Source organism: Sturnira hondurensis, unplaced genomic scaffold, assembly GCF_014824575.4.
Source record: "Sturnira hondurensis isolate 20B ecotype Veracruz unplaced genomic scaffold, ASM1482457v3 Scaffold0004271, whole genome shotgun sequence".
Lineage (NCBI taxonomy): Eukaryota > Metazoa > Chordata > Mammalia > Chiroptera > Phyllostomidae > Sturnira > Sturnira hondurensis.
Window position 1 is genome coordinate 8,330,702 of NW_028076902.1, and position 21,321 is coordinate 8,352,022.

The 21,321-nt window shown below is 43.8% G+C and overlaps 1 protein-coding gene across 3 annotated transcripts in view; it reads left to right on the top strand.

The window, feature by feature from the left end:
- Positions 1 to 21,321, top strand: part of SLC22A23 (solute carrier family 22 member 23) — a 177,205-nt gene that overhangs the window by 31,319 nt on the left and 124,565 nt on the right. The window contains exons 2-3 of one of the 3 annotated variants that reach the window (XM_037045415.1): positions 6,078 to 6,181; positions 11,731 to 11,885. The exons of 1 other annotated variant lie outside the window; for it this stretch is intronic. In XM_037045415.1, coding sequence (XP_036901310.1) covers positions 6,078 to 6,181; positions 11,731 to 11,885 — 259 coding nt within the window. The remainder of the gene's footprint in view (positions 1 to 6,077; positions 6,182 to 11,730; positions 11,886 to 21,321) is intronic. One more of the 3 variants, XM_037045417.1, reaches the window with a different exon arrangement.

Below are 21,321 nucleotides of genomic sequence, written 5' to 3' on the forward strand. Positions count from 1 at the left end.
CCTCCCTAGGGTCTGTGGCTGGGGCCCTGAAAATCAGACTGACAAAAACAGGTTAACAAGAAAAAAACAGAGTTTATTAACATGTGCAGCTAGCATGCATATGGGAGGGCTCCGTGATGAGTGACAGACACAAAGGGCGGGTTAGAACTTGGGCTTATACAGCATCTCAACAAGAGAACGAAAAATAGGTAGCAAAGCAACAGACAAAGGAAGAGGGGATTCGGCTTTGGGGGCAGCATGCTTGGGAAGATAAATATCTGAGGGACACTAATGGAAAATAAGGGCCATTTTAGTCAAATGACTTCCCATCATCTTCATGGCCACAAAATTCCCCCAGGAGAGGGGATTTAGGGCAGCCCTCATTTCTCAGAAGTCTCTGCTTCGATCAGACAAGCCAGGCTTTGAGAGGGCTTCTTTCCACATCTGTTGATTCTCATTTGCCTCCAGTTGAAAATTATCCTCATGCCAAAGTAGCATCTCTTAGGGAGGCATATTTTGATCCCATACAATATAGTTTACAATTTTGTTTATGGTATTTTGATGCATGGTTTTTTAAAATAAGTAAAATCAATAATACTTAAGTGGTAACAGTTAAACTTATAAAATCTATCAGTCAGTCTTTCCTTAGGTAGTTTTTTCATCTTAGTTTTTATTCTTAGAGATGTCATCTTCACTTCACAATTGGATAAGTAATGTTTCCTTCCAGTGTGTTTATGTTCTTCATTTATTCTCTATATTTATGTCCCTTCCTTTTTATGTTCTTGTTTTACATTTTACTTTATCATGGTATTTGTTAGTGCTGAAAATGAAATTGTTTTCTTTATCTCCCACTTGTTTTCCATCTTCATTAGGAATTTCATTAGTTTCCTTTGTTGGGAACCGCTCTGCCTGGTTTCAGGAATTGTAACCATCTCCTGTAGATAAGGCTGAGGGAGCGACCCCTGGAATGCGAGCCACAGGAGACAAAGCTTGTCTCTGGTAGCAAACGCTGCCTCTACCTGCTCCCCTTCCTGCCCCCAGTGCATGGTTGGATAGTCAATGACAGGTACAACTCCTTAGAGGAGAGGCAACCTAAGCCAGACACGATCACTTGGGAGGCCATCATGTAAGGACTCAGGAGGCTGCAGCAAAGAGGGAGTGATAGACCCTCATCCCCCGGCTATTCTGACATAGCCCGAGTCTGCATGTCCTCTGGGAGAAGCGTTTCCTGGCTCTAATCCACTTAAGCCTGAAAACCAGTGATGGGGAAGGCGGTACAGCCCTTTGCCTGGCTAGATTGGGGTCCGAGCTAATCTGGCATAAGAAAGAATTCCTAACAATCCTGTGAAGCCTGCTTTGCTAAGAATGCTTTTAGTTACATGATAAAGACCCAGGCAGAAAATGAGTTTATTTTCCCAAAGTTCTATAATGTTTTAGCTGATAGACCCTGACTTAGAAGAAGCCCTAATGGTTCTTTGTATACTATCTACTGTTTACGGCCTGACAATGATTAATAAGTTGTACCTGAGCTCCTGTGCAAAACAAAACAAAACAAAACAAAACAAAAAAAACAATAAAAGCCTGTCTAGGCAAGGGTCAGTGCGCTCTCTCCTTGAGAGAGTTGCCAGGCCACTCCAAGGCACTCCCCGTTTGAGGGAGTAGCCGTGCTGTCCCTTTTCTTCCACAGGACTCGGTAGTCCCTGTGAATTTGTCTCCTGTCTCATCCATGACACCTCGGGCACTGCAAGACAGTGCATGCGTCATCCTTGATGAATATTTCTCTAGCAAGTCAAACAATTAGATTATTCCTTTGAAAATAATATGCATTTTATTTCTTTTAGTGTATCCTTAAAAATATGGAGGTAGAGAAAAGTTGACCAGGTTTTCTATAACCTTTGCCTTTTTTATTTTTTAAGGAACATGTACAACTAAAATTGAGAACACTTCTTAGGGTCCATTTTCTCACTGTTTAATCCTGTCTCACAAGCATCATGTGGTCTCCCCACAGACATCCCTGGTGTTGGGACAGTGGCAAAGAAGGCAAGCCTATGATTAGTAAATGGGGCCGTTACTATGATGCTTTTATGATCTTGTTAGAACTTTTGATGAAGTGTTAATGGGCCCAATGAGAGAAGTGCTTTCTTTGCTGTGTAGGGAATGGATCTGAAGAAGGCTGCAGTTAATGCCTCAAGACTCTTGTATTAGTTCAGGAAGGGAGGATGGTGACACCCAGTTGTGCAAGTTCCATCCCAGGAGAATTTAATCAGGGAATAGGGTTCACTTTGCAGGTAACAGGAAGCACACTAGGTATTTGAGGAGCTAGAGATTGAGTAAGGGAGACAGTGCTCAGTAAATTGTGGAGCAGCTGAAGCCTACCTAGCCTTCCAGGAGGATTCCTAGAACAGCTCCCTAGACTGGCCCGCCCAGAAGTGAGTCACAGTGAGGAGCCTGGGGAAGTGGGGTTCTGTCTCCATGTAACCTCTGGCTCCAAGATTACAGCTTAGCCACTCTGGACCAAGTCCCACTGCCAGATCTGACCAGCAGAATGGATGTCCCACTTACTCCCCGCTTCACACACTTTCTAATTCAAGTCACCATCCCAAAAATTAGAACTAGGTTGTGCACCAAAAGTTATTTTGGGTCATGCAGCTGACTGGCAGAACCTAAATCACATTTGAAACTTTACCTGTAAGGGAGTCTGGAAGGTTTTTTAGTTTTTTTGTTTTGATTTTTTTATGGGCCTTGCAGCCCGTACGCCAGAAGGATGATGCCTGAACCCCTAGCACATGCCCGTGAATCAAGTTGTCCAAGTGGAGTTGAAACATGAGGGAGAAGTATAGGATATGTGTGCAAGGGAAAATTCCTGGAAGTGCTGGTCGACTAATGGGGGTGGGTGAGAAGAGGAAGATGACGAGGGTGGTGTCAGAGGCAAACCCATTGCATTAAGTCCTGGTTTGGCATGCTTTAGATTTTTTAAAGTTCCTTAGTTTTTGCTTAGAAGAATGATCAATTACCATAGTGGAGCAAACAAATTTTGAGAACAAGGTAATCTCAGAGCTTCCTCATACTTCTGAGATTCTCTTGAAGATAATACATCTGAATATATTTTCTTTTCCCAATACATTTTTGCAAATACAGACAGAAATCAAACAAGGGATTGTCTTACTGGTGCCACTAGCCCCACCCCTCCGGGTTTGTGGAATGTGCCTCAGGGTGGCCCTGCAAGCTTTCAAGGAGGTTGTGATAGGCAGAGCCCAAGCATGAAGAACCTCACCTTGGGGAACCTGCTGGGGCCTGGAGTGAGCTTGTAGGTTGACTCAGATGCCGTCTGCTTCTGTACCTGATTGAGGGGGTTGCGGCAATAGAAGACTGCTTGGTCCCAGATGCCCTGGGCCCCACCCCAGGCTGTGAAAGTGGTTCTGTGTCTCTTTCAACTGTTTTAATCTTCTACCTCAGAGTTGTTAATTGGTAGAGATTGCATTCAGGAGGCCAATGAACATCTTATTTGGTAGCGCCTAAATTGAGTCTTGGCTGCCCAAGGTCAGCTAGAATTATTATTCAGGTGGCTGAGTTCACAACAGTATTGGCAATTTCCCCACCTTTCTGAATGCTTTTATAAAAACCTTTTGTTATGTCCTGGCCACATAATATAAGCATACTGTGCTCCTTTGTATCACTTAACCTCAAATAAACTCATCAATGGGATGTCTGGGTAGAGACCCAAGCCAGTGACTCTCTGCCACAGAGTCAGCAGCTGGTGCCCTCCTAAGCAGCAGCCTGGGACCAGGTGTGCCCCTCTCTTGCCAAGAATGTGCCAGGCTGAGGAACAGGCAGGCTATTATGATTACAGGTGTCAGAGCACTTCCTCTCTTAGGTTGGCCAGCTGTGCTTATAGATGTAGCTCTTAACTTTTGAAGTCAATTACTTTGTGTGCAGGTTCATGTGCTGGGCAGTGAGGAGAGGAAGCAACTCAAGGATGGTTTCAATGTATAAACCTGCAGGGGAAGCAGATATGCACACACTGTTAGTTATGTTGCTGTAACTCACAGTATAGGCAAAGCCTGCATTCCTGAAGTTATAGGTTGCACCCTGAAAGCTATTTGTTATTAAATTATGTTTTCTCCCAGAAATAATATATGCATGAATGTTGGTTTTCCAGGTTTACCATCAAAAGCCCACTTAACTCATGATCTAGTTTTACAACCTGAATTTGCAGTACGCAAGAATAGTCAATGCTACTGTGTGTGATTCAGGCAGCATTTGGCTGCACACTGCCCTTGAACTTCAGCCCAGGACTGTGAAACTCATTCATCGTCTCCAGGATGGCAGGGAAATGGCAGGGCCTGGCTGGCCAGTGGTTCTCAGACTTGAGCAGGCATCAGAATCACCTGGAGGACTTGTTAAAGGGCCTCTACCACTTACTTCATTCTGGAAGTTCTCATTCAGAGGTCTGGGCTGGGGCTCAAGAGTTTGCATCTCTGACACATTCCCAGGTGCTGCTGTCACAGAGACCACACTTTGAGGACCACTGGAAGAAGTCACACATCTAAAGAACGCCTGTACTTGAAGTCTCAATGATAAGGTTCTATGCAACCAGCAGTGCCCCACTCCCCAAACACATGGAAAAACGTGGACAGCAACACACCCCAAACCATCCCCTATTGACAAGGCCCTTTGCGGTCAGTCTGTGCGAGCATTCCCTTTCTTCCTGAGCCTAGCATTGGCCATCAGTCTGGAAGCTGGTGAGGCAGATGAGTTAGTCACTCTCCCCAGGTCTCTGGAAAGTTGAAAATGCCTTGGGGGCATCAGTGAGCAAGTATGTGTCCCAAGGAATCCAGGGAAAAATGTGATGGGCAACTGCCTTCCTGTTTTGTCTAGGCCAAGTGCCTTTCTCCTTAGTCTGTTGTAGAAATTCAGCTTTTCCCAAAGCCCACTGAGCTGAGACCCACAGCTAGGAACTCCCAGGGGTCTCCATCAGACTTTCCAAAGATTGACGGTGTTTACGGTGCCCTTTGAGGATCCCCCACATTATACTCTGGGTCTCAAGATGGACAGAAAGGGGAAGATATCAGGGAAGGTGAAGCTAAGATCAGATCTCAGCCCAGCCTTCCATATAGCCCATGCCACCCCCTCGAATCCTGTATCTGTTTCCAGAGCTTCTGTTCGGAACTCCCCACTTCCTTAACTCCACTCCGAATCTGTCTAGTGTCTTTCCTCCCTCCCCCTCCCCACTGACCTGAGGAACTCATGCTTTACCAGAACTGGAAGCTTTAGCCACTTCTTTCCACAAGACAGAGGGATTTATACCACTGACGTGGGGACATGGGTGGGGGACGGCTGTCTTTAAAGTGCCATCTGCAGAGACTGTCATGTGCCCTTGAGCCAGAATTAGCTGTCTGGGGTCCACTGGGACACACATCCCCTCACGGGAATAAACGCGCGTTCCTCTCCTGCTTCCACAAAAGGAGAAAAGAACATTTGGGGGGTTGTGTTATTCCTTTAAATACTCGAACTTAATCGTAAGCAGTCTAAATGTTGTATCCAATAATTGATCGGCTCTCTCTCCCAGTGGAGCAGACAGCTTTAGAGTGGGTACAGGAAAGCACAAGGGGTGTGTACACGGAAACCAGTATGAATGCCTGAAGTTGATGTTCAACATTTGCTATCAACCCTCTTTATTCTTAAGACCGTGTGTAAAGTTTGTGGAGTTTTGGGACATGGAAACACAAAACTTGTCTATAATTTCCTCACCCCATTACGATATGGGGCCGTGCTCGTGGGCACTGGTGACCAGCAACCCCGGACTCCTTGGCTGCTCCCTGCCGCTCAGGCTGTGTTCCCTGTGGTAGCTGGGGCAGAAGGAACACACATCCCCAGATTTCATGGGGGTACTTCCTGTAGACTTTTATAATCTGCCTCAGACTAAAACATTACACTGCCTTCAAAAACATTGAAGAGAGTCTTAATGCTGCATGTGACATGGCGCTGTGCATGGCGCCATGGTCCTCACCGCAGTTGTTGTTTTGCCCTTATGATTGACTACCACCAGCCTGTGTGTATGTGTCTCTCTGATTTATTTTCTATTTGCCCCTCTCTAGTGGGATCTTGTGTGTGATAATGCCTGGAAGGTCCATATCGCTAAGTTCTCCTTACTGGTTGGATTAATCTTTGGCTACCTAATAACTGGATGCATTGCTGACTGGTGAGTACCAATGTGCCTGCACATGAACCTTTGGAAGCCACAGCAAGACTCTGCTGGCTAAAGAGGAGTGGATAGTGTTAGCTGCTGTCACTGAGTCTTTTCTCTGTCCTGGTGTTGGTGCCAGAACACAAAAGCTGAAGTTCTTACCTAGGAAATTTAGAACTAAGAAAATTGGCCAGTGCACCTAACAGACCTTTGCGAAGCAAGAATTGAAATTCATTGCAATTCTCTAGCTGCTAGAATCTAGCAAAACTGCCAGCAGCCTGCAGCCCTATCTCCTACCGACCGTCAGTGTTTAGATAAGAAGAACCTGAGGATACAGGTTCAGGGCTTTCTGGGCTGAGCCCTGAGGGGCTGGGCATACAAGACACAACAAAAATGGGAAGAGGAGGGCCTAGTAAACTTAACAGGTAGGGTTGTGCTGATTAGCACCTCAAAATATCCCACAGATTTTAGAGAAGGATAGTTGTTAAAGTTCTCTTGGCCAGTGGACACCTCTGTAGGGTCTGTGGGGAGCTGGACCTGGAAAAGAGGGCAGCATTTGGATAACCGATGTACATTTCAGGCAGAGGCAGAGTAGTAACCAGAGGGGAGCATGAAGATGCTTTACTTGGCTAAATGAGGGGGCCTAAGGGTCTGGAGTGAAATGGATGGTTCAGAAGGAAGTGGTGAGGTTGGTAAGGTGGGGAGAGGGAGGTGGTAGCAGAGTTGGTAATGATGCAGTAGGTGACAGTTATTGACTGACTACTCTTGCTAGGTACTATGCAAAGTATTTCCATACATGAAAATATTTCATCCTCACAGAACCCCTGTTATGTAGGTACTATTATTACTTCAGTCTTATAGTGGAAAAACAAGCACAGAAGTTTCAGTCAAATCCCCAAGTCCCCTCAGCTTTCAAGCTGGAGAGCCAGGATTTGAAACCAAGCCCTATGGTTCCAGTGCCTACCTCCTCACAGGTGTGCACAACACTTTTCTTTAAGGTACCGTGTGCTCCTGAGGGCAGCAGCAGTGGTGACATGGCTGAGCAGGGAGGCGGGTGCCCAGTGTTGGCAGGGTTTTTGAGTAACATGGCTGCTTAGGGAGAGAGGCATGGGCTGGCTGTACCCCTTGACATTCCTTTATCTTTAAAGAACCGTGTGTGTGTGTGTGTGTGTGTGTGTGTGTGTGTATGTAAGGCTGTCTTGGACCCAGTGGCATAAGGACCAAGAACGATGCAGAGCGAACTCCTTATGCCTGTGGCTTTGCTTTGTGGTGCCTTCTGTGTCTTGTTAGCTGAGAAAGCTGGCTGAGGCAAGAGCCTGGGAGTACAGAGCAGCAGTGGAGCCCAGCAGGGTTCTGACGCCACTTTCAAGTTCTGGAAATTTTTTTCCAAAAGCTAGCGTCTATTTGGGAGGTCCTTGCATTAACATGTGTGATTTCCTGTGTGTTCTGAATTGGCTTAATCATCATTTATAAAGGACACGTTTCCTAGAGATAGTAACAGAGAAGCTGCAAACAACCTCTGGAAGGCTATGCCCAGGGCCCCCTTGGGTATTTTTCTTCTGGGGGCCGGCAGAGGGGGAGCACAAGTTTTTTTTTAACCAAATACTTGTGCTTAAAGGTTTTCACAGTAAGCTGAGCTGATCTAAGGGCTTTTGTTTCCCAAAAATCAGCACTGAAATAGTTTAGGAAGTACAATTCACATCACTTCTTTCTAAAAACAAAAATGCAGACTTGACTCCATTTCTGGTTTCCTTCAGTGATTTTTATGGGGAAAGCAAATACAGACTTTTATTAATACCAGTCTGTAATGGGGTTTAAATTGTTCAGAGGTTGTTTTGTGAATTCTTACTTCTTACATGTGCATGCTGTTCTGTCTCCCTGGTCACACGCCAAGCCTGGGGACGCAGGGCAGAAGTGCGAGGTCTTCCTTCTCCAGTTTGGGGCTGCAGACCCGTTCCTCTGCAGTTGCTTTGCCAAGGCCAGTGGTGAGGGGCCTGCCTGCCCGACAGTCAGGGCAGGATGTTTCGTGCTGCGTGCAACTCGTTGAACATTTCGAGTGGGCCTCAGTTCCAGTTTGAAAGTTTGGTGTTTTCCACCCCTTATTAATTTATTTTTGGCATTGTACTCCCTGCTAGAGGCTCACTGGAAAGTAAATGAGCACATTTAGAGGGAACTCTGGGTTTCCCGGGCGTTGGCCCTGCCTGATGGCTGTATAGGGAAGTTGTTCGAGTCATGGGTTAGGCTTTCTGAGATTGCAGTCAGCATATAATAAGACTTAAGTGGTACACTTTTTTCTGTAAGAAGTTACTGTTTCCCACACACATTTTGTTGGGAGACACACCAGTACTTTATGTGCTGTTTAGTAGTGTGAGGGAGCGGGCCTCTCCCTGGCTCATGCCACATGACCCCCTTCCCCTCCATTGTTGGGTTTTTTTGCTACATGGTGTGCATTGCTCTCTCCAAGAGCTCTCTGTGCCCTTTTTGGGCTACACTGGAGGTCCCCTTGCACTCTAGCTTCTGGCTCAGCCCAGCTAGTGCGGATGGAGTGGGGGAGGTGGGGGGAGCCCCACCTAGAGAGCTGAGGAAAAGAGGAGAGTGAGGTAGGGGCAGTTTAATCTCCAGCTAGGTCTCTGCAGGGTTACCACATACAGCCTCTCTCCCTGGGTTCAGTGACTGTCCTTCCTTCAAATTCCCTGCTGCCAATAGCCCCATGGTATCTCTCAGAGCTTGCCCACCCTTTTGTAAATGAACCCCTTATTATAATAAAATCTCCTCAAATTACTTCATTTGAGTCGGGCATCTGTTTCCTGGTGAGATGCTGTATTACTTTGCCATGACTGCTGTAACAAATTACAGCAGTAATTTGCCACACATCTGGTGGCCTATAGATTAACGTACAGTTCTGTAGTTCCTGCGGGCTGAACTCAAAGCACTGTCCGAGTTGCATTACTTTCTGGGGGCTCCAGAAGAGAATCCATACCCTTGCTTTGTCTGGCTGCAGAGGCTGCCTACACTCCTTGGCTCAGGGTTCCTCTTCTAGCTTCCAAGTTGGCAAAGGTCATGAGGTGCTTCTCGTGCTGCCATCTCTCTGGTTCCCTGGAGCCAGCAGAGGTTGTCCACGTCCTTAGATTGGACTCACCTGGATAATCACTTCATCTCAAGCTCTTTAACCATAATCGCATCTGCAGAGCCCTTTGCCATAAGAGGTAACGTATTCACAGGTTCTGATATTTAGGATGTGGACATCCTTGAGGGACATTTTTCTCCTACCACAGGGCCTACCTATAAAGCCTCTGAGTTACAGATTTATGAGTGTGATTCTGTCCTTCATCTCGGAGGGGAGTCTGCTCTGGGGGAAGCCAGTTCACACTAAAACTCCAGTGGTTGGTTGTGACTAACACTTGTTCAGCACTTGCTAAATCACTTGCACTTGTCTAGACCTGACCACAGCCCTAGTTAGTCTGTGGGCATTGACTGTCATTCCTAAAAAAAAAAAAAAATGCCAGGCTCGTTTAGACAAGTGTGGTCTTTCTCAAGATGATGTACAGCTGTGTATATGGAGAGCCCTATTCAGGACCAGAGTGCTTTGACTTTGAAGACCATGGCTACCCCATAGTTCATAATAATAACTTTGCCTGTTGATTTTAGCAGTGCATTTGGGAGGGAAAGATTTAGAACAGTTTCTACAAGCTAAAAACAAAACCACATGAACAATAAAATATCAAGGAACTTTTTTGAAGTATCAGAACAGAACAAACCACGTTCAGTGGGCATCAGGGGTAGAGACACGCAGAAAAGAACTATAAGATCCACCACATTTAACTATTTGCTTTGTGCCAGGCATTGTGCATATTGTGCTCATTGTCTCTCTCAAAGGTTTGAATAATGCTGTGAAGTAGGATGGTCACCCCCATTTAGAGATGTAAAGACAAATAGAAATTGATAAGTTACATTTTGTTTTCCTTCATTTTAGGAAAAAACTAAGACCTATTTTAAACCTATTTCTATACATTTGTTGGCTCTGGACAAAATTACCTATAGTCTTTTCCGATAAGGGCTTAAATGATTTCTAGCACCAGTCAAGGAAGTAATGGCTAGAACCTCCAACAGAATTATTGACTTACGTTGTCATTGATCTCTAGCTTGGCCTCATTTCACTAAAGCTAATGCCACTACGGGGAAAGTTAGAAGCCTAAAATATTTTGAATAAAAATGTGTCCTATAGTCTTCTCCCCATCCCCCCAATTTTTTGAAATTACATTCATCTCCTTCATGGGGCAAAGCCATGTATTACTGAGAACAGTTTTACTGAGAGATAATTTACAAACCCAAAAGCTCACAGTTCGATTAGTTTTAGTCTATCTTCAGAGTTACACAATTATCACTACACTCTAAGTTTAAAACATTGCTACCACACTAAAAGGAAGGCTCATGCCCATCTACATTCACTCCTTATTCTCACTCCCAGCCCCAGGCAACCAAGAATCCACTTTCTGTTTCTCTCTATTTGCTTTTTCTTGGCTTTTATGTAAGTGCCTTTTCACAAGTGTGTTTAGGTGAATCCAAGGCATTCGGCTGCCCTTGGGGTGTTGGGCTACTAGGCATGGATTTTCTTCCTCTGGCAAATAGAATTTCTCTCCAGTTTCTCTGTGAGCTGTTTTTCTAGTTTAACTTAGTGGTGTTATACTAATTTGTATAATGGAGATTTTCAAGTTGATGAATAAATTGATGAAGGAAAACCTGGAAGGTTAGGAGGGGAGGGGCGAACAACTGGTTACTTTCCATTCCCATGGACCACCCCTGCTGTCCTCTGAGCCAGGCCTAGAGGCACATCACACCATAGTGTAGCTGATCTTGCCCGGCTCTGTAATCTGCCAACCTAGTTTGTGCACTGCTTTTTCCAGAAACACAGTGGCCTGGGCTCCTTCCAACCCTTTGTTGCCTGGCGGGCTTCACTTTCAGGTTCATAGTTATTCTATAAAGTTTGAACTATCTTAGTAAGTCTGTGATCTCTTAAAAAATTACTTATCATAAAGCTGAAACAAATGGCAGCTGGGTTGGCCCTGGCTCTGATAGGCTGTGTGTGAGGCCAGGTACCTGACTAGTTACCAGCCCTGACAAACAATATGAAGCTGCTTCCCTCTGTGTCTGTGTTGACTTTGGAGCCAGTTCCAAAGGTCAGTAATTTCTCAAGACATTTTATGCTGGGTGTGTCAAGGTTTATGTTTGGGGAGTTGTTATTGATTTTGTTACTCTTGCCTTGAATTATCCTCCTATATATTTAAAAATAGACTTACCAATAGGAATTGGGTTCCTGTTTCAATTCTGCTATGTAGTAGCTCTTTAATCTATGCCCCCTTAGCTACAAAATGAGGGGGTTGGACTAAGTTTCCCCTGAGGGCTTTTCTATCCCTAAGTATACCAAAGTGGGTCTCAGTGGTAGGAAGGCTTTTAGCCTGACTCATCCAGCATCTCTGGAACACCTGCTGGATACTGGGTTTTAGCGTCTAGCATCATGGCCCTGTTTAACGATGACTCCTAACGTTTTCCTTCTCTGTGTGCAGGGTTGGCCGGCGGCCTGTGCTGCTCTGTTCCATCACCTTCATTCTGATCTTTGGACTGACCGTGGCACTGTCAGTGAATGTGACAATGTTCAGCACACTCAGGTTTTTTGAAGGATTTTGCTTGGCTGGAATAATTCTCACCTTGTATGCATTACGTAAGTAAGAGCCTTCACAACTAGTCTTGAAGAAATTAGCAAAAGAGCTTTTGGGAAGGGGGCTCTCTGTGCTCCGTGTTTTGGCAGTCTTTTGGAAGCACAGGCTTTAATGGCATCAACTGTTGTGGAAAAGCTTTCTAAGGTAATGTCATCCGACACCCAGTCTATTCCAGTCTGAGCTTGGGCTGAGGGCACCTCAAAGGACATAGAGGGTGGCATAATTGCTTGGAGAAGCAGGGATCACCTCACAGCTGATATGGAGGGGCTTTTGCTTTCCTCCAGAATTTTCTGTGTTAATGTCCTGTGCACTTTCAAGTCCAACACATAATTAGGCATCCCTGTACTTGGTTCCAGGAAAAGCATGCCAACTACCTGCTACCACTGGTCTGGGGTCAGTGCTTTAATGACTATTATGTTTTTGTGTGTTTTCTCTGTAAGGCTATGCAGGGTCCAAATTACCCACATTCTCATGTGCCTAGATATGGCCTTAAGTTATCTGGACTTGAACCATATACAATGGTACTAGAAGAGTAAATGGCTATATTTGTTAGTATTTGCTTTTTTTTTAGAGTGAAGAAAAATTTCCTTCATTAACCCATTATGTTTGTTGGCTGTACCAATTCCCCTGTCAAGTTTGACAAATAAAACATAACTGTTTTATTTCTTCATAGTTGGTATTTTCTAGAACAGCCACAAACCCATAAGAAGGAAAGTTTTAGGCATGAATGTTTTTACTTATTTTTTAATTTTATACTCTCTAGTCACCTGATGGAAAAACTGTTAGGAATAATGTAAGATGATTTGTGATATGTTTTGTCTTTTTCTTTCCCTTTGACAGCATGGGTAGGAGTCAATTATAGGTCAAGTAGCAGTTCCCAGGGAGGTCAAATAAGAGTGGGTCTGATTCTCTTCCATTTGCTTATTAAAAACTTGACAACCCTTTTGGATAACATGAATTTTTGACCCCCTATTATATAGAATAGAACTACAATCATTTTGTAGCACAGTTTTAGAGTCACAAAGAAGAAATGGGCTGGGAGAAAGGCTACATGTGTATTCTCTAAATCCATAGTTGGGTTTTGTCATCCTCCCCCAGTGCTGAACTGTTGCCAATTTATTTTCATTTATTTTGGACCCCTTGTTGTTTAGTGGGGTTCTTTAGAAATATAAGTGTTCAAGGTCAGTGGGTCTACGGCATGGCTCTTTGGAGGTTTTGTTTCTTTGAACAAGAGTAGTATTGGGCTTGAATATTTCCAAGTAAAAGGCCTGTGCCCCATTTTCTGGCCCCGCCCACCCATTGCCTGTGCACAGGAGCAGGTTCCTCTCCCTTTTGTGAGGAGACTCTGGGCCCTGCTCTCAGACACTCTTACCCCACATATGTGCAGGTGTGATGGGGTCTTCTCTTCAGGCAGCCACCCTTGTAAGGTTCTCACAGGAGGATGTCAGTCCAGTGCTTCCTGGTGGATGGCCTGAAAGAGGATAGCTGTGCATACTGCCAGAACGGAATAGCTGTGCTTCAAGAACTTAGCAGAGGATAACCTCAGTCTCAGTACATGAGTACTTATCAGACTTGGTGGAAAGAATGTTAGTGGAAAATTGCCTTAAAGCAAAGGTGACATTGGTTTTGTCTTGCATGCCATCTGCGAATGATTGATTGAGGCTGCCAGGGAACTCAAAGAAGACTTCAGAGGACCTACTGGGGCTCAGCTGGAGAGAACACCTTGATCCCATTAGCCATGTCTACCTGGGAGAAGGAAAGCAGGTGGGGAAGGGCTGCACAGAGCTGACATTCTGCATCTCCACAGATCCCCCCCTCCCCGAATTAGATCAGCCCTGAACTGAATCATTTCAGCCTTACGTAGAGTCATTTTACTACTAGTGTTGTGTGATATCGTGCCATTGACTTTGTGAAACCTGTTGCTATATTTACAGTAAAAAATGAAGCTAAGATTGTTGTTTCAAGATATTACATGGTAAGCTCTTTATAGTAGGACGTTCTCTGTCATTTCAGAACCATACAGAGAATGTGCTTACCCTTGGAAGCTGCTGTGCTTTTATCTCAGAGGCACAGAATTATGCCACAGGCATCTGCAAACTTTTTTTAAGGCCAAATAGTAACTATTTTAGGCTTTGCAGGCCTGTTGTGACTACTCAACTTTGCTCTTGTACCATATAAGCAGCCATAAATAACATGTAAGTAATTAGCTATGGCTGCGTTCCTATAGAATTTTATTTGCAGAAACAGATGGTGGGCTGGCTTTGACCAGCAGGCCATAGTCTATTTCAGCCACTAATCGTAAGTGCGTCTCTCTCTTTCCGTTGACTGCTAGGAAGCTGAGACGCTTGGAATCTGATCTTCATATGTGTGGGCCTGACAAACTGAGCTGTAAATTAGGCCTCTCTCCTATTTCATCTGAACTTTCCTACTTTAATTTCTCCTTTGTCCCATTTCCTGTCTCCATAATTATTTTATTATGTATATTTGTAAAATCAACCTTTCATTTTTTTCTGAAATAAAGCAGGGCATAAATAGATAATTATATTTTCTTAGATTGGGATTACAAAGGAAATGTCATGACAAATAAACGTTGCAATGAAAAATTCCAAGTATCAACCACTGTATTAGCTCCTGTCTGAGCTAATACAATATCTGATATAACAAAATTTAAATAAAACCAAGGGGCATAAATGGTTACTTGTAGTTCATTGAGATAATATTTAAGCAATATAAATAGAGGGCCATTGATTGAGAGATGGCAGAAGAGCTAAGCTTGGCAAGAGAGAACCAAAAAGAGGCCATAAAGCTGTGATGGGCAGACAGGATTGGGGTAGGACGTGGTGCGTGCTGCACTGGGCAGCCCATCTCTGTCAGTCTTGGACCAAGACACAGACTGCTGATGAGTAGTTAAGAAACAAGCTCCTGGTCAATAGGGCAGATGACTCAGAATTTCCAAATTAGTGTGTTTGCTAACGTTTTATACATGAGTGGTATTTGTCTTGGTTAGTGCTTAAGAATTTATTTTGCTTAAAGGCAATTATTGGTAATCTCAGTCACAGGATTGAAGTATTTCTTGGCTCTAAAGAAAAAGTTTAAAACTTTTGGGCATTGATTATTTGAAAGATACATTTTCAGTGGTTCTGACTTTCTATACCTCTTCAGCCATAAGGTTCTTATCTCACTCTAATGCATCTGCTGGAAAGGACTGTACTTTCTCTAAAGAGAACTGAGTATCACTTTTTTTTAGTCTTGCAGGTGCTTGGCAATATTAGTAGTGAAAGTAAGGATTTTTGCAGATTCCATTTCTTGTATAGCTTGCCATGTGGGTGGACTCTGGGTTTTGAGAAATGCTGATGACTTGAGTAAGTTTTCTGCTTTATATGCAAGGGTGCTTAAGGATTTTTTTTTTGTATTTTGGAATTTGCCCTGGCTGGTGTGGCTGACTGGACTGAGTGCCAGCCTGCAAACCAAAAGCATCGCTGGTTCAATTCCCAATCAGGGCACATGCCTGGGTTGTGGGCGAGGTCCCCAATAGCGGGTGCATGAAAGGCAACCATACTTTGGAATTTTTCTAAGATACATTCTAGTTAACATACCTTTAAACTTTTGTTTCCTTCATTTCAACAAAGGGAAACTTGGTTGTATGATTAGGACATAAAGAGCTTACTGGCATCTTCCCAGAGATTCTTTACATGGAAGCAGAGTGCAAGAAAGAATGAAAAGAGCTGGGAGGGTTTGTGCAGGGCTGCATTTGATTTTCCTGCCTGCCTCTGAGGCCACTCAGAGACACTGAAGTAATTAAATATACCTGGGCTGCATCAGTGGCCTAACTGTGTGCCTTTACCTGTGGACAACAAGAAAAAAAGTGGAAATCTTAAGCTGGGTAGGGCCGGAGAACCACAGACAAAGAAAAGAAGCAATTGATCACAATTCTGTGTTTATTAAAATAAAGTCTGATCAAAAACTAAAGAAAAAAGTCGCTTTTCAATATAAGCAGACTTGATTTGTGATGGTACAAATTATTTTTCTAACTAGGATTGTAACGCTGTAGGCAGGGCAGTATAGCATTGTTTGAGATCTGTCTTTCTTCAGAAGAGGCTGGTGAGAGACCATTGCTCTTTGGTTTGATGTTGGATGTAGTAAGTCCTGTGGGAGAGAAATATTTTTTAAATCGAAATACTTTTGGCCCTGGCTGGTGTAGCTCAGTGGATTGAGCACAGGCCTGCGAACCAGAGGATCGCGGTTCGATTCCCAGCCAGGGCACATGCCTGGGTTGCAGGCCAGTTCCCTGCAGGCCAACTCCCAGCAGGGGACACACGAAAGGCAACCATACATTGATGTTTCTCTCCCTCTCCTTCCCCTCTAAAGATAAATAAATAAATAAAATTTAAAAAAAAAAAAAGAAATACTTTTTTGTTTTTCTTCTCACTTCATCAGTGCCTTCCCCCTCTCTACTATTGACAACCCCTCCCCACCATTTGAGTAGCGAACACTACTTTTTTTTTTTGCTTTATCCAGCAAAGCTTTCATTTCTTTTTTAATTTTTTTAATTTTAATTTTTATTTAATTCTTGTTCAAGTACAGTTTTCTGTCTTATATTCCCAGCCCTGCCCCCCAGTGCTCCCCACCTCCCTCCCATTTCCGTCCCCCACCCTTAGTTATTATCCATGTGTCCTTTATACTTGTTCATGGGAGTCCATCCCCTTTGTTCGTCTGAACACTACTTTTTGCTGGTAGAGACTGTATCTCAGTTACCGTGGGCAAATAAAGTTTCTTTTTCTTTTTTGCCGTATAAGAATGAATAATTTTCTTGAGAAATTCTCTTAAAGCTTCATACTTTCATTATAATAACTCTCATACCCAGTTAGCTTAAATAATTGAGTGAATTTTTTACATAATCAAAGAGTGACCATACATTTCACAGGCGACTAAGTTACTGATTACGTCACAGAATTAGAAGCCAAGTCTTAACTGGTGAATTAGACTGAGAAAAACCCTGAGTTTGCTGTGGGTGGAGTGGTGTTCTCTTTCTCGTATTGTGCTCGTGGTTTTACATTCTCACTGAAGTGGGTGAGTAATTTCCAATGTACTGGTGTAAGATGACTTTTTCTTCCTCATATTGCATATATTTCTATAATTTGATATTTTTCTGAACTAGTACTCCTTGGAACATATTCAGTCTACAGGGTTATTAAACATCAAAGCTGTGCTGTGCATTTCAAAAAAATTGACAGAATCAAATGGCTCCATGCAGTGAGTTATTGAACTGTGGAATGAATAAACTGGAGATTGTTGAGTGGAGGAATTAGTGGAGTGGAGATTGCCATTGTGGCTATAAGTGACTTCAGCTGTCTTGTGCTTCACTTCTTCTGGGGAGCAAATATTTGCATTGTATCTGGATAAAGGGCAAGTTTGACATGAATACATGCTCGGTTATCATAATCTATAGGTCTCTTTCTCTCTGCCCCACCCTTTCACCCCCAATCCCCCAACTTCAGGTACCTGGGTGTTCTCATTGGCAGCAAGCCAAGGGAACCATCACCCTCTGCTTCTGGTGGGATCAGATCTACTGACATGGCTTTTTCCACCAAGGAAATGAGTCACAGTTTACAAAGAGCCTTTGACAAATGATTTTATATATGTTTAAAAAGCTTCAGAAGAATTTTGGTTTTATCCAGGTTCTCGGATTGAGGTTTCATTGGTCTTTTTGTTCACTGAAAACACATTACTAATCCTGCAGACAGACCGTGAAAAGCAAAGGAGTAAATGTAAAAGTAAAAAAGTACTGAAGCATTTGTCCTCCACCACCCGTCTTTCCTCTGTGGTGCCTCTGAGGAGTCACAACTCCTGGTGTAAGCACGGAATGTCCAGTGACAGCAGGACCCTTGGTTGGGGGCTTCTGGTATCTAGAGCAGAGGCGGTGTAGTCAGGGCAGTGCTGATTATTGGTCTGGGACCAGAGGGGCGAGTCATCCAGCAAGGAACCCCCAAATGCAAACTGAGCACTATTTTTTCTCAAAGTTCCAGCCCTTCAAATAAAAATTATTAAACCTCTCTCTATTCCTACTTACACATTAGCCCAAACTTGGATTTAATAAGAAGACTTCTCTTTGGAAAAAAATGAAATGTCTGTATGTCTTCTAAGGGCCTATAAAGATATATCACCTTATTGGCGTGTTAAAAGCGAAAGTCGAGGGCAGAGGAGGAGGAGTAAGTCCCTGTGGGGCATCACTGGCATTCATCCACCCACATTTCTCCTGACCAGATGTTAGGGCAAGGAGATTTGTATATGTTGCCTAAATGGGTAAGTAAGCTTCAAAGTTCACATTTCTTTGGGTGTTTTTGAATTCATTGAAGATAGTCTTGTGTCACTTAGAGGAAAGAACTGCACATATGTAGATATCTGACATTTTAAAATTAGAGGATTTGGATGCCTTGCCATGCAGTGGAGGATGTTATTAAAGCTGTGTGTATCCCTAACGACTAACTTTCTCCCAGACTGGGACTTCAGTGGTGCATGTGTACTTCATTTGAAGAAACAAAGCTGTTCGACACACTAAAAGGGGAGGTGGGAAGATGTAGAAATTAGGAAAGCTGAGCTGTGGTATGAGCTCTGCAGTGGACCGACTGTATCTGGGACAAATTGTTTGATCTCTAAACTTGTGTCTCCTGCTATTTAAAGTTGAGGCATGGGTTTTCAAACTGTGCACCACGGAACTGTAGGACCCATTCCTGGGACCATTTGTGGGGGGAAATGGATAGAAATAAAAAACAAATGGGTTCTATATGACAATATTTAATACTGCTGTAAAAATAAAGTAACAACAAAATCAAGTGGAAAAACACTAGTTTTGTACCTTCCAGTTTTAGAATACTATGGCTTCTGAATTCCAAACTCAACCATTAAGCCTCCTTCAGTATAGAACATTTCATAGCTTGGGGTGGGGGTAGAGCATGAAACTGAGGGTGCTTGCCCCCAAGCTGTGTTCTTCTCAAGGCCACACTAATGAAGTCACTGGACCTACATCCTTGTTGTCTGCGAGACTGCTGCCCTGACTACCAGGGAGATCTAGGAAGAGATGGAGTGATGGGGAAGGATTAATGGTAAACAGCCTCCTTCACCCCAGGGTTCTGGACCTCATGTCAGCAGCTTCACCCTTCCTGACCTCTTCTGGCTCATTTCTGTCTCTTTTCTTCCCACACCTTTGCTTGGTAGACTCACAGGTCTACTCCAGGGATCTTACTCTGCAGAATTTTCTTTTCTCGCCTGGAAAGACAGGATGGGACATAAAGGTAAAAGCTATGCTGATTAGAAGAGGGGGGCGAGAAGAAGTAGGAGAGCAGTATTGGACTGATTTTATTTTGCTTTGCTTTTTCAGTCTTGATATAAAAGAGAGAGTAAATAAATCAGTCACCTTGGAACCACATGAAGAGCACCAGGCTTCTTCAGAATATCCAAACATATCTGGTGGGAAGTAAAATCATTACTGATTTGCCAAGGCTTACGGCAGCAAAAAAGAATCTTGGCTGAGAGAACAGAGAGAAATATAACTCAAATGATTCAGAGCCATCATACAACTCAAATGGTGTAGTCAGCCGCTGTGTTTGCTCTGTGTCAGGCCAGATGAACTCTGCTTCAGACAGTTTGTTTTGCTTTTTGGTAATTCGTGGAAACATAAGACTACTTTCTCCATCACTCATTTGGTTGGCAAGCATTTAAGGGTTCACTGGGTGCCGGGGGAACAGTGATTGGTTACCTTGAGTATTGACAGGGCACTGTCAGATGCTCAGCACACGAAGGTGAACCTGCCTTCCTGCCTTTCAGGATTCTCAGTTTAGTGAATAAAGATGCAGGAACAGGCCCTGCATCTTCGGACTGAGAGTGTCAGAAGGTGACCCCTGAGTTATGAGTTTTTCAGGAGAGTAGGTCTTTGTTATTTGCAGTGGGTGCTCAGAGGAACCTAGTGCATTCTGGGTGCTGTGGGTGATTACAACTGAAGGGACCTGGTGTAATCTGGATACTGCAGGTGATTAGGGACTGATGAAGCCTGATGCATTCTGGGCACTACTAGTAATTAGGAGCCAGGTGGAATGGCTGTGATCACCCAGAGACTGTGTGACCTGAGAAGTAATTGAGTAGAGACAGGAGAACCAGTTGAGGGAGATGGGAGGGAATAGCCTGAGTGGTAAGGGGAAAGTCAGACTAAGCTGATAACCAGGGAACTAAGGAAGATACAGATGAGAGGTCAAATGATGCAAGACAAGGATTGAGAAATGTCCATTGGATGTAGCAACCACTGTCGACAAAAGCAACTTTAATTCCATTGAGTGATTAATGCAGTCACTGATCTAATGCAGTCTAAATGATTTCAAGTGTAGGTTTTAACTCATGTACTCCCCAGATGGGTACTGTCATACTGTTAGGTCAAGTGTTTTACAAGTACAATACATTTTTATTGTAATAAAATGAAATTTACCATTTCAACAACTTTAAGTGAACAGTTCAGTATACATTCACATTTTTGTGCAAGAAAATAACATTAACAATGGTTAATGTTCATTGTAATTGGGTAGAAAAAGTTGGCTTAGAAGACAAATCAGTAATGACTTTTTTCCCAAGTCACCTGAAACAGTACATTATCACAGTTCAGTAACTGGAAATTCAGGACTACAATTGAGTTAGAGAGGCAGTTTCGTTATCCCCATGATGTTGCGTTGCTTACGCTGAAGGCAGTGCCTGAAGATTCACCGTGCGCCCCACCCCAGCCTGAACCCGTGTGTATGACCACATATTGGTGTTGAGCAGATCTGGGAAGGATCCCAGTGTTGGGTGGGAGTCAGGCCCCACCACTTCCCCATTATGGTCCTGGGAAAGGTGCTTAGTTCTAAATCAGTTTTCTTGCCGATGCAAGACTCTGCACAGGGTCAAGAGCATGAATGTGATCGCCATCAGTAAACAATGAATATGCAGAGAAATGGTGGCAAGTGTGTCTTTTTGTGTCCACATGACAGCCTGTGCCGAGATGACCCTTTTCTCTGCCAGTAGGGCTTCTCGTGTCAGGTCACATGTGAGGGCTTCTCTGAGGTCACAGCAAGCTTGGAAAACATCACTGAAGAGCACCTTTGGACTGGGGCTGGCTACTAGCTTAGGGTCACACAGGAGAATAACTGTGATGGGGATGGGGCAGGGGGGGTGTTATGTGGGGGCTAATGATCCGCTTTAGGATGGTTTCTTTAGTGGCCAGCTTAGTAAATTACCTCTCCTGTGATGTCCATTCAGAGCTCCATAGGCTGCCGTTGAAGTCCTAACCGTGTCAGGGCTGGGGGAAGGTAAGAAACTCATGGAAAAGTTCTCCTGGACGAATCACATACAGGGACCTTAGCTCTTCTGTCAGACATCAACACTTAAGTATCCATTCATACCAAGAATACTGTTAAT